Source organism: Emydura macquarii, unplaced genomic scaffold, assembly GCF_026122565.2.
Source record: "Emydura macquarii macquarii isolate MOO-44397 ecotype Brisbane River unplaced genomic scaffold, CSIRO-AGI_Emac_v2 contig_1119, whole genome shotgun sequence".
In the NCBI taxonomy this organism is placed as follows: Eukaryota; Metazoa; Chordata; order Testudines; family Chelidae; genus Emydura; species Emydura macquarii.
The window spans coordinates 1,100,852-1,113,783 of record NW_027131256.1 but is presented as its reverse complement, the minus strand read 5'-3'; the positions used below and the strand labels follow the sequence as shown (position 1 = coordinate 1,113,783).

Here is a 12,932-nt window from a genome sequence, read left to right as displayed (position 1 = left end):
GAAAGGACTGGAGGTGGAGGAGGGTCCTAACAGAATCCACTTGCCCAATGGCCATCCCGGAAGGCTTCACAAGAGAAAGCACTGAGACAGTGGAGCTTGCTTGGCCAATGAGGGCAGACCACCAGGTCACAAGCATCGACTGTTCTATCAAGCTGGAAAAAGCTACAAAAGACAGGTAGTGACATCATCACTTATCTTCACTCCCTCCCACGGCTTAACACTTGAAGAAATGTTAGGAAGACACAGGACTTTGAATGGGGAAGGGCGACCAAGGCTGCAAAGCAGTCGCAGCCTGTGTATCAAGAATCTGGAGCCTGCTTGTATCATCAGTCAGGGTGAAATATTGCTGATGTAAATCCTGTTTAGTGTATGAGAACTTAGACTGTGAAATTTACTTTAATTTCTTAAAGTAACCAGCTCTGGTTTCTTTATGTTCACCACTTACAATCACTTAAAATCTATCTTTCTGTAGTTAATAAATCTATTTTATAATTTTACTTAAAACAGTGTGTCTTGGGTGAAGTGTTTGGGAAGTCTTAGCTCAGTTAACAAGGACTGGCCAGTCCTCCGTCCAGTGCAAGAATGTATACACCTGTAGTGCAGGGCTTGGGATCTGGGGGAATTGGCTGGTGCCTTTCTCTATTGTTGGCTCCTGAGTGGCTGGAAAGCATTCATGTAACTCAGCCGGGTGTGTGGCTCCACCTGCTGACGGGCTGGGTGATAACAGTGCCCAAAGGGATCTGCTGATTATCACCAGCTAGACGTTGGGAATCAGCCCAGGATAAAATGGTAAGAGAGCACAATGGTTCCACAGCTTTCAGGCTGCACCTGGGGGTGGAATCCTGTCACAGGTGGATTTGTGGGGGATGAGATTCTAGAGCTTCTCTTGGAGTTGTTTGGGGAAGGATTTGATGGTATCTTTAAATTCCTGTGTGAATGTGGTGTGAGGTCTTTTTTTAGTTCTTTATGGTAGGTGGTGTCAGAGATGTGTGTTGGTGTCATTGACATAGTCATTGCGATAAAGGACTACAATACTGCCCCCTTTGTCTACCAGTTTGCTCACATTCTGGTGGATGGATTTCATGGATTGTATAGCTATCTCGTGTGGTAGAGAGATTGTGGTGGATGTAATGTTTGTGGCGGTTTCAAAATGGATTTCTTTTTCACTGAAACAATTGACGTAATGATCCAGTGTGTTGTTTCGTTGGCTGTGAAGTGTCCAGTCAGAAGATTCTTTTTCTTATGACTGTCGGTGGGGAGGTGGTAGTTGTGTGGGGTGTTTTCTTTGTTGTGAAAGATTTATTGAGGCAGAGCTGGCGGAAGAATTATTCTAGTTATCCACTAGTTAGTATCATTATTAGCAGAAAGCAAAAATCCAGGAGAAATGGGATAGTCAAGCTCATGGACATAGAATATTCTAATCAAAGGATGTTTTGGGGAGATGCAGTGCTGAACCATTGGTATTTGGATAGATCCAGCATATTACCTTGGGGGCCTGCCATAAGTTAGCAGCAGTTACTTACTGCTGGAATGAAGCCAGACCTTCTGTTACATGCAACATGGAAACATGAATCCGATTTTGAAAACTAAGTTTATTTTATTTTCAATCGTGTATTGGCACAGGCGGTATCAGTTGGTAGTCTGTAGAAAGAGCAACAGAAGAGCCCATCCCAAGCATCTCAATGAAAAGGCTCCAGTGGATCATCTTTGGTTTTGCCAGTCTGATAGCTGGTAAGACTGGGATCCTTTTGGTCACAAGGAAGGCTTTGGTACACCATCAAGTGTACACATTCATCCTTGCTCTTCTTGATGGAGACCTGAAAGACACAGAGAATGGGACAACTGTGAACTTAGCAGATTCTAATGAAAGAATGTTCTGAGCAGATGTGGGGCTGAACCTTTGAATAATTACAAAACAAGAACTAAATCACACATGGTGTCATTCAATACCCTAAACTTGGTCTGTAGAGACTTTCCCATTTCGTACCATGTGTGAGCAGAAACAGGCCTTTGTGTCCATGTTAGTATGTCACTGATGATCAGTAGACATAGAAATTTTATCTCATATTCACAAGACCAAATTCAACCTCCCATTACTCTGGGAGTTGCATCTTTTTATACCTGGGTTAAACTTAGGCCACAGTCTTTATACCTAAAAAAATTGCTTCCCATTAAACCCATTCAGCTTCTGCTTTTTGAACATAACTGTGGGGATCTGAATAAACTCAATGAGAGTTTACCTTAGGAAAATCTGATGGTTGAAAACATTTGGGTTTAACCATCAGATTTTCCTAAGGCAAACTCTCATTGGCTTCAATCTGATCCCATGCTGAGGCTGGCAGAGAAGAGTTAATCCTTTTTGCTTTAAATAGGCCGTAGCTGTTTTCAAAGACACTCAGGAGAGGGGCAAAGAAAGTTGGAAAAGAGCTGTTTTCATCATTCTGTGTTCTGTATAAAAAGTCAGTTGAGGAAAGCCAGGGAAAAGGTGTGTATTGGGAAGAAACCCTTCTGTTGAACTCTCCAAGACTTAAGGATCTAGCAGAATTTACAGAAAAGGCTGAAGATTTGTTTGGGACTTTTGTTGGATATTTGCTTGACTAAACAACCAAAGTAAAACACACCATCACCAGAGGGGAAATCAAGGCACAGATGATTGGATGCTGAAATGAGGTAAGCCAGTACTCTCACATGGGATGAGTGAAGTTTTTTTGGACAGAGTTGATTCACCAAAAAATGCAGTTTCAGACCTACCAAAACAATTTGTGAGTTTGTGTCAATTTTGGCTAATGTAACTAAAAAAAAAAATTTTTTTTTAAATCTGAACTGCTCAAGTGTTTGATTATATAACGCTTATGTGGCTGGACATCCCAGAGGCTATAGTCCTTAAACCTGCTCAGAACTAATGAGGATTTGCCTTGAATTCATGTGGTGGAGGCCTGTACTTTCAGAGCAGAAAGTCCCAGTTTTCTGTTCCCCATGTCTGTGCAGAGTCAATGCTTCCCAGAACAGAATCCCTCATTCTGTAAGTAGGGCCTGCAGTCTTTGTTCCTAGCTGTACACATTTACATTTAGCCATATTAAAATACATCTTGTTTGTTTGTGCCCCATATACCAAGCAATCCAGATCTCTCTGAATCAGTTGTATGGGGAGATTTTGATGAACCAGTAAAAGGGCCAGGGACCACTACCGATAGTGTAACATTGATTATCATACTTGTTGCATCCAGCAGCTAACTCAGTAGGTCTTAGCAGGCCTCTGCAACAGTCTTAGCATATCTAAGCAAGAAGCCAGGAGGGGAGGTGGTCGAGGGGAGAGCCAACCCTGTGTCCTTCCTAATAAGATCTCTGTTGAACGTACTGGGTCTATGTTTCAGGAGAAAAACAAGAAGCTTATATATATTTAGCCTCTGGGATGTGTTTGTTAGGGCCTCAATACCTGCAGACTCCGGCAGAACACCTCTAGCTAATTAGTAATCTGAGGAATTCTCTTGCGTAGCTTTTGAAACTGGTTGCCTGACAAGTATTTTCTTGATTGACGTGTTATTGCCTACTCACAAGGATAAATAAGAGAGAAAAGTTTGGACTCTACATGGACACAGTTTAGGGTCTCCAACGGCTGCCGAAAGACCGGCCAATTGGAAGGCTGCTGCTGTACCACTCGAGAGCCCCTTCAAACTTCGGTAATTATAAAGGGGTCGGGGTGTTTTACTAACCTGTTGTGGATGTGTGTATATGGTTGAGGCCAAGTAAAGTACAGCTTTAAGTAAGAGCACTCTTGTGTTGTACTAGTCACCTGTCGGTCGGATGGCCATGTGTCTATTGTTTTATTTCTTGACATAACCTTGCACAGAGTAAAGTTACCAAGAGCTTTGTGTTGAAAGAACCCCACGTAACACAGTGACCTGTCCTCTTCATTATTTACCACTCTCCCAATTTCTGTGTCATCTGAAAACTTTATCAGTGTGATTTTATGTTTTTATCACAGACCAGAAAGAAAAATGTTAAGTAGCATTGGGCCAAGGATTGATCTCTGAGGGACTCCACTGGAAACAGACCTGCTTGATCACAATTCCCCATGTACAGTTACATTTTCAGACCTACCAATTAGCCAGTTTTCAATGCAATAATGTGTGCCACCTGGTTTTATGCTCTTGTTATTTAATCAAAATGTCATGCTGTATCACGTCAGACACCTTTCAGAAACCGAAGTATGTTACATCAACACTATTTCTTTTATCAACCAAACTTGCAATCTCGTCCAAAAAAAGATAAAGCATTAGCTCGACAGGATCTATTTTCCATAATCTCATGTTGATTTGCATTCATTACATTACTCTCTTTTAGTTATTTATTAATAGAGTTCTGTGTCAGCTGCTCCACTATCTTGCCCAGGATCAATGTCAGGCTGACAGGTCCATAATTACCTGGGTGATCCCATGTACCTATTTTTAAAAGTGGCACAACTTTAGCTTTCTCCCAGTCTTCTGGAACTTCCCCAGTGCACCAAGATTATTGAAAATCGACATTAATGGACCAGCAAACTCCTCAGCCAGCTCTTTTAAAACTCTTGGATGCACGTTATCTGGTACTACTGATTTTAAAATGTTTAGCTTAAGTAGCTTCTGTTTAACGTCCTCTGGAAATACTAATGGACTAGGAAGTGTTATCGTCACCATAGGATGGGACTGTGCCATCTGTTTTTCCTCCATATACAGAATAGAAATATTTATTGAACATTTCTATCTTTTCTAAGCTATGACTCCCAAGCAGAGATAAATGCCTCCCTCCAAGATTAAGGTACCTTAGCTTCTTTGAGGGATGGCATTTAGGACACACACACACACACACCTCTCCTCGGTATTTCCTGTTGGCTAACTTAGGTAGCTTCCCATTCAGTGAGCAGACTTCTTTTTTAGGCTCCTAACTTTCCCCATCCATTGCATAGAGAGCCTGAGAACTTAACTCAGGCTCTGTGAATTCCACTGGGTGACTGGGCACCTACATGTTATCAGATGCTCAGATATCTTAGAAAACATCTCTATCCATGTCCCTCAGACAGCTGCCCTCATTGACAATCTATCAGCTCTTCCCAAACATTTTCCCTGCATGACCCCACTTTCAGATGTGTTCTTTCCCAGTACCCCAGACAGCATGGAAGTTGCTGTTTAAAAATGGTGTCCTTCATGCAGTGTGACCTCACATGCAAGGTCATGCTACAAAGAGGATGCCATTTTGCTTCACAAAATGGCATCCTCTGGACTGCATGACCTCACACACATACGACGTGTGTGAGGTCATGCTGCATGGAGGGCGCTGTTTTGTAGAGCAAAATAGCATTCTCCTTGCAACGTGACCTTGTGCATACGGCGCGTGTGAGGTCACGTTGTGCGGAGGAGGGCATTTTGTAAAATGGTGTCCTCTGCTCGCTCGGGATTGCCATGACTCCATCTGCAGATGAAGTCACCCCAAAACTGTGGGTTGGTGTGACCCCAAGTGGGATGCTGTGGGAAACTTTCAGGTGCAGGAGGCAGAATGTTCTTAACAGATGGTCCTAAATGGTTGAACTCATTGCCTCAGGAGATTAGAATGAACCCTGGACCAGCTGTGTTCACAGTCCAATGAAAACCCAACTCTTAACAGGGCCTTCTCACAATGATAGACCTAAAAGGACCCATAATTTCTCTAAGAGAAGAAACAGACTGTGGCCACAGGACCCCCTGTTTTGGGGAAACATTAGGGAAGAGGAAAATCTCAGTTACCATTAAAAAAAGGTTGCTAGCCCTTTCCCTTAAGAAAGAACCTTGGAAAACGTAAGCAGAGCACTAGGACTGAAAGGAACTAGAGGTTAAGCTGTACTTTAACAGCAGAAGATTGTGGGGACCTAAAGATCTACCCCTCCCCCCCACTGTATTTAAAATTGCTCAGAGGAGTTTGAGGTGTGTACCACAGAATCCTCTCGGTTAACCTGCCCCAAATCACCAGGCTGGCCTTGTGCCTGTGGGCTGAGCATGGGGAAGAGGATTCTATTTTCGCTCAGAGCACAGGGATGGCAGGAAGGAGAAGCCATTGTTTTCCCAGCCTGCCCAAAGGAAAGCTAAGGCCAGCCCTGAAGATGAGTGTTGAGAAAGCAGTTGCTAGGAGTCCTGACTGGAGATTGCCCTCTTGGCAACCCTAAAATTTTACAACTTACAGCAGAAAGAGTGAGACTCATGCTTTATAAATACTTATATGAGATTCACAAAATAAGCTTCTTTTCTGCTTTTGTAGAGAACCAGCACCCAACAGGTGCTCGCTGGGCACTCTACAGGCACCCGAGAGATCACCTCGAACTTGATTAAAAGTCATATTGAACTTTCCCTGCAGTATTTTCTCGCTATCTGAACATCTTGCTGCAAGCCACTCCAAATGATACCTATGTTCTTCTTCAGTTAGAACACGGGGCACGGTCCCCCACTCCTTGCATCCTACGTTGAGTACTGACCTTAATAAGGTAGTTTGTTCCATGAACAATCTGGTATCTAAAACTTATGGCATCAAAGTCTGGATACTTCTCTCCTGTCCTCTTTTCCAGCTCTGGCTTCACCTATAAAAAAAGAAAGATGGTTAGGTAGTGTAGTCAGCATACTCCATCTCATCATGTTTACTGCCTCAGTTTCCCCTTCTCAGCTATTGAACGAAGGCATGTAGAGTTAAATGCAGCATACATTTCTCTTCTTTGGCCCTTGCTAATTAACAAACAATTCAACTCAACTCAGATCTTCCAGCCCTATGTCCTAGGCTCGACAGCTCCTTCCAACCAGGCTTCACAGTAGTTTACAACCCTGTCAAAACTAGGATTGCTGCCTGGCCTTACCTGAAATCTCTCTCTCACCTGAAGCTCCTGCTGTCTGCTAACATCTCCCACCAAAACCATATCCATCCACTGACCCTTAGAGTCTGTCTGGTCCAGCTTCCTGTTAAAGGAGGCACCACCTCCGGTTTGTCATCATATGGTCACTGTGACACAGAGACCCACTGGTGCCAGCTGGCAAAGGGTTCGCTGTTCTTTACAAACAACCCCTGACAAACTCCCTGCACCTGACACACTGCTTTCATGGTGTTCATCCATGAAGGTAACATGTGAGGTCTCTGCTGAAAACTTGTAACTTATCAATACTCATAATCAGTGAGAGAGGTGTGTACAGGTGACAGTCAAGGAATAACGTAACGATATTGAAAATTATGCCCCTATGGCCCAGGAAATAGTATGTGTTGGTGATGGCCAATTCACGCAGGAGTTGTTGCCTGTCCCAGGCTAGCTCTGGGCTGATGCCAAGGCAGACAATGAATAACTGCATTACTCATTGCCTGCCTTGGCATCAACCCCGAAAAGAAATCAAAAACCATCCAAGACATACTATAAGCCTCCAAACCACCTGGAAATGAAAAGTGATAGGATAGAGAGTGGATCTGTCTGTGGATAAAGAGAAAAGACTGAGTCAGTATATGTCAGGGTGGAGAAAGACTCTCTGCATACATTCACTGAGGCGGCACCACGATAAGTGGGGGTGCTTCCTGGAACACTGAATCCTGGATCTTAGGGACTGGAAAATGCTGCAGAAGACTGCCCTGTGGGCGGAGAACCAGCTCTATTAGATAGGAAAGGTAGTAAGGGGTATTTGCGTTTTATGGTTTTGTTTTATATGGAACCATATCACTCACGCTTATTTCTATTTCGGTCTGATCTTCCTTAAATACATTTCCTTTGGCTTTACTGTGAGTGAACTCAAGTGCTGTGTGTGCTACAGGAGCAGTGCTCGAAGGTAAAACTGGGACTGGTTGTTCTTTTGGGAACGGAGGCCCTGGGATTTCTGTGAATATGCAGGATTCAGCGGTTGGATACCACAAGGGCACATTTGGAAGGGACTCGGGCTGGGGTACATCTGCTGTCAATCTGCAGGGCAAAGGCAGGGCTGGAACAGCCCAGAGGAGAGAGGCTGCCAGGCTGGTTGTGTCAGGGAGCTAACGCTCAGCTGGCAAAGGATAGACTCCCTCGCGCTGGAGGCAGGTTTGGGTAGATGTGTTTATACATAGGGACATCTTTAAACATTGTGAAAAGTTCCAGAGGGGTAGCTGTGTTAGTCTGTAGACAGCACAAACAGCGAGAGTCCCGTAGCACTTTAAAGATGAACACATTTAATTTCTGCAGGCATAAGCTTTCGTGGGCTGCAACCCACTGCGTCAGGGTGTTAAGGCTGCCCAGCTTCCTGATCTACGCTGTGAGATCTCCAGCAAGCCAGACTGTCTAAACAGGCCAGCGTCTGTGCTGCTTTCTCTCCACAGGCTACCAACAGTGGAGTGCCGGCGGCTACAGGTTATCACACAGCTCTTTCTAAGCCAGCACATTTATTCTTAAGGTAAAAGCTTTACACAGAAAACACTAACACAATAAAAACCTATACACATGCTAGAAAACTTACCAGAGGTCACCCCCAGCTCCAACCTAAGCCTCTGGTAGGTTATGCTCGTCCCCGCCCCAGACAGAAAATTCTGGCTGTTTACTAGGTCAGAAAGAAGGCTCTGAGTCAGTTTAAACCCAGGCTATTTATCCTAAAATCCTTGGTCTCTCTGGAGAATCCAGTCTGAACCAGTAAATACAAACTTCTCTCCAGGTGGTGGCACCTCTCTGGAGGTGTTACAGCCTGAGTGAATTTGCCTAACCACACAGCCCTCATTCTTCATTCCTAGAGAGCTATGATCCCCGCTCCCATGGAATTACGTACAATCCCTTACTCATGGAAACTTTCACAACTTTAAGTCAATGAACTCCTAAACTATTCAAAGTTAATTCCATGCGGTTTTCCCAGGATATTGCCATATTTGTCACAACTAAATCACTTCTGAAAAATTCCCCTAAGACTGCTGTGATCACCCTCACCTGACGGGGACATTGGAGTGCTGCGGTCCATCAGCCTTTTCAGATGCAGTATTTGGTTGCACACCAGATGTGCCGTGTCTCAGAGGAAAGCATTAAAGAAACTTCAGCTGTGAGGCACTCTGGGCTGCAACAACTGGTGCGTCTAAACAAACTCTCTGACACACAGCACCAATGAAATATGAATTTATTAAGGCTGCCAGAAAGGGTCAAATACCCTAGGCTCACTACTTTAGACAGTTCAGAGTAGTGCCCAATTTAACCCTTGGGGGAGGGGAGCAGTTCAAAAGGTTAGGGGTCCTCAGGCCTCGCTATCTTAACCCACTCATGCAGTAAAGGTAATTGGTCAGAGTTCAGGTCTGGGGGGGCCCCTCTGCGTTGCTCTTCCACATTTATGCAGCATCTTTTGCTTGAGTGTCCACTCTGAAGCAGCTGTGCCATGCTTCACATACTGACTCTCCACCCAAATGCCTCCAATCACTACATGCCCCCCCAGAAACCCAGCACACCCTCTCTTGACTAGCCACTCGCCCAGTTCCCACAGAACCTGCCCTTTCTGCTGCTCTCAGCAGAGTTATCGGACTTCAGGCTTTGCACTACTGTGGAAGTGTTGAAGTAAGCGTCCCCTCAGGGCATGCTGTCCTTGTCTCAGCCAATCTGTCCCCCTCCCCATTCATGACCTTCCCAACCTCCAAGCACCTGTCAGTTATTTATTGAAAGGGCCCATCCCTTCCAGTGAGGTCAAGCAGCCAGCTGCCTAGTCGCCAGATGGACAGTTTTCCATTCTCAGCTCATACCTAACAGCCTCAAGGACAAGGAGACGTGATAAGTAATACCGTCCTGAACAAATGTATTGTTGTTTCTGGACTCGTCTAGGATTAGGGCAAACGCTCAGGAGTCAATAACGCTACAAGAAGACGTCTCCCAAGTCCATAGGGCTAGGCTGTTGGAGCTAGATTCACCAGGGATGGTGGGCACCCTGCTGACTAGTGGAATTCTTAGCCCTGAGTTAGGCACCCAGGTTCCCCAGGCATCGTATGGGGAGACTAAAGTGCCTACGAAAGGGATTCCCAGAAGCCAGCGGGCAGAATTGGGAGATGAGAAACGTATAACTGCTGAGGAAATCAGGTTTAAAATCCTTTCTTCTCAGAAGAGCTTTTGGCAAAGCACCATTTCTATTTGCTGTGATTTTAGTGGTCTGCTTTCAAGCCTCTTTCAGGAGCATTTGGATACGATAATGATGTCCAACGTAGCAACAGCATTACAGATGGGGAAACTGAGGCAGACAGCACTGACATGACTTCCCCAAAGTCCTGACACAGAAACAGCATCCGTCTCATGACTACCAGTCCCAGTGCATTAACAGCTAGTCCGTTATGATTCCCAGTTAGCTAATGAACACACTTCGACCATTTCTTTAAAAACATGTAGTCAGTAAAGGCAATTCATGTATTCTTTTAAGCCAATCAACAATGACATTTTTCTGCTGGCAGCCAGTTTCTCTTTCCTGAATGTAGTTCAAGTATCATGCATATCTGCACTCCCAAAGTTATATTCTGCTCTCAATTAATAGGTGGTAAGTTTAAAAGCCTCAGCTGACTCCTGTGTGCAGAATTTAACTTGAAGTTTCACCTTTTGAGCCACATTTGTGTCCACTGAAAATTAAGTATTGTGGTCTCATTTCTGATACATGCTGGGTGCACATTTCAACTTGGATTCCAAGATGTTTTGGACAGAGAGATATGTTTCTACAGTGTGCATGCATACAATAGCAATAATATTTTGTACGTCTCTAGGAAGAATCTCAACGTACCTTACAAACACAAATTCATAAAATCTCACTATCCCCATGGGAGGAAGGGAAGAATTATTTCCCCCCCATTTTACAGCTGAGGAAATGGAAGCACAAAGAGGTGAAGTGATTTGCCCAGGGTCGCACAACGAGTCTGTGACCTTGTTGCTACCCATCCCCCACCAGCCCGAACAATCTTCAAAGGACCCTAAATCATTGTCAGAAAGGCCAAAGTTATAAATCACAGCAAAATACAAACAAAGTAGCCAAATCTCACTTTCATAAACGCTTAAAATCCAAGATTTTCCAGGGATCCAACTAGCCCCTGGACTCCTAGAAGGTTATTTGGTTTTTAAATAGTGACATTCATGGGACTTGAAATACTCCCTCCCCTCCCCAATACTGGGGCCCTAGGACCAGGAACAAAAGACTGACTCATTGGCTTTGTCTACATTAGCAAATTGGACCTCTAGTTCCGGTGCGGCTTCACTAGTCCAAGAACACAAGCACCAGTGTTGGAAGAACACTGCCATTTTTACTGCTCTGTCATCTAATTCTGTACAGATCAGGGTTAGATGACACAGCCGTAATGACACCTAAATCCCAGCTCCACAGGTGCTTCTACTATCAGTGGAACTGCCCTGGTACTTAGGCAGTGTTGGATCAGCTTCAGTTGCCTGTTCTGACCACTAGACCTTGCTGTCTTTCATACAGTTCTATCTGCACCGCAGCTGTGACTGTCTCTAGAGCTCCCAGAAGGCTGGAAAGCAGAATGGCAGAAGACTGGAAGAAAGCGAATGTTGTGCAAGTATTTAAAATGTTGTGCCACTGTTTAAAAAAGATAAATGGCATAACCCAGGCAATTATAGGCCTGCCTGTCTGACATCAATCTCAGACAAGACATTGGAATGGCTAATATGGGTCTTAGATTAATAAAGAATTAAAGGAGGATACTATACTTAATGCCGATCAACGTGGCTTTATTGAAAATAGATCTTGTCAAACTAACTCGATATCTTTTTTGAAGAGATTATAAATGTGGTTGATAAAGGTAATATTCTTGATATAATATATTTAGACTTCTGTATGGCATTTTACTTGGTACTGCATAATATTTTGATTAAAAAACTAGCATGATACTAAACTAACATGGCACATAGAGTACAAATGGAGTAAAGCTGGAAAAGGTCTATCCCTGTGTTATACAGGAGGTCAGACTAGATGGTCCCTTCTGGCCTTGGCATATGTGAATCTAAGAATTCCTGGACTGGAGAAACTTCAGAGAAATGTGATCACTTCTGTTCTAAGCAATCTTTCCACACCACAACGACATGCTTCCAATCAATCAAGAGGGACTCCATTTTCAATGCTGAATGTTAGATTTTCTGTAAATTTAAGCTCCATTCCCTAATCTCTCTAGAATTTGCTTTAAAGACACACACTTCTGTTCTATCAGTTTCTGTTGCGCATCTTTCACTGGATGCAACTCACCTGGTCAGCAATCTTTTGGATTTCTGGGGTTGCAGGCTTGGTCTCAGAGAAGCCTCCAACGCTCATAGTGGCAAATCACTTCTTTGGATGTTTGGAAACTCTGACAAGGAAGATCTAGAGCAAATGTGATCAGACAACAGTCACACATGATCTTATATAGCCACACAGTCCTGTGATTTGCATATGTGGAGTTTATCAGGTTTCATCATCATCAGGTTTGAGGAAGGAAGAAAAGGGAAGAAAGGAACAAAACAAAACAACCCTGACCCCCATTTATTAGGTAATTGGTTCAGGCTGGGATGGCAATTTCTTCACTCACTAAACACATGTAATGGGGGTGGGTGACTGTTCCTGTGCTTAGGGAAGTGATTGTAAACACTAAGCTATGCCCAAATATTTCCCAGTATTAGCCTTAAAATTACCACGCATTATCCCCCATCTCATTGCAGCAATTCCTGTTTAACTTGACATTTGGTTTTCTCAGTGCAAAGAGTGCAGGGGCAACAGGCCTTTTATTTTTAATTAGTTTAAATCTCTATTGTTTATTACAAGACTGAAAGATTTTCTAGCTGTTTAAAGGACAGAGATAAGAATGCTGGCATATGCTGCTACCTTACCTACCCACCCCGTTTCCCCCTGTGTTTTGATTTTTATTTGAAGAAATATGACCCACCCCACAAAAGGAGCATGTGTGTAGATTTCTTTATTAAACTGTTTACAACACCTGTGCACATT

General features: G+C 43.8%; 1 protein-coding gene across 2 annotated transcripts in view; it reads right to left on the bottom strand.

Annotated features, from left to right (window-relative positions):
• Positions 1-1,572: 1,572 nt before the first annotated feature.
• The window catches only part of LOC137151849 (stefin-C-like), a 46,627-nt gene continuing 35,267 nt past the window's right edge, over positions 1,573-12,932 (bottom strand). Inside the window, exons 1-3 of one of the 2 annotated variants that reach the window (XM_067546349.1) lie at positions 12,198-12,334; positions 6,482-6,583; positions 1,573-1,817 (exon numbers count right to left, since the gene is read on the bottom strand). In XM_067546349.1, coding sequence (XP_067402450.1) covers positions 1,680-1,817; positions 6,482-6,583; positions 12,198-12,263 — 306 coding nt within the window. In that variant the 5' untranslated portion in view covers positions 12,264-12,334 and the 3' untranslated portion in view covers positions 1,573-1,679. Of the gene's footprint in view, positions 1,818-6,481; positions 6,584-12,197; positions 12,335-12,932 lie in introns of those variants that run through there. The other variant, XM_067546350.1, reaches the window with a different exon arrangement.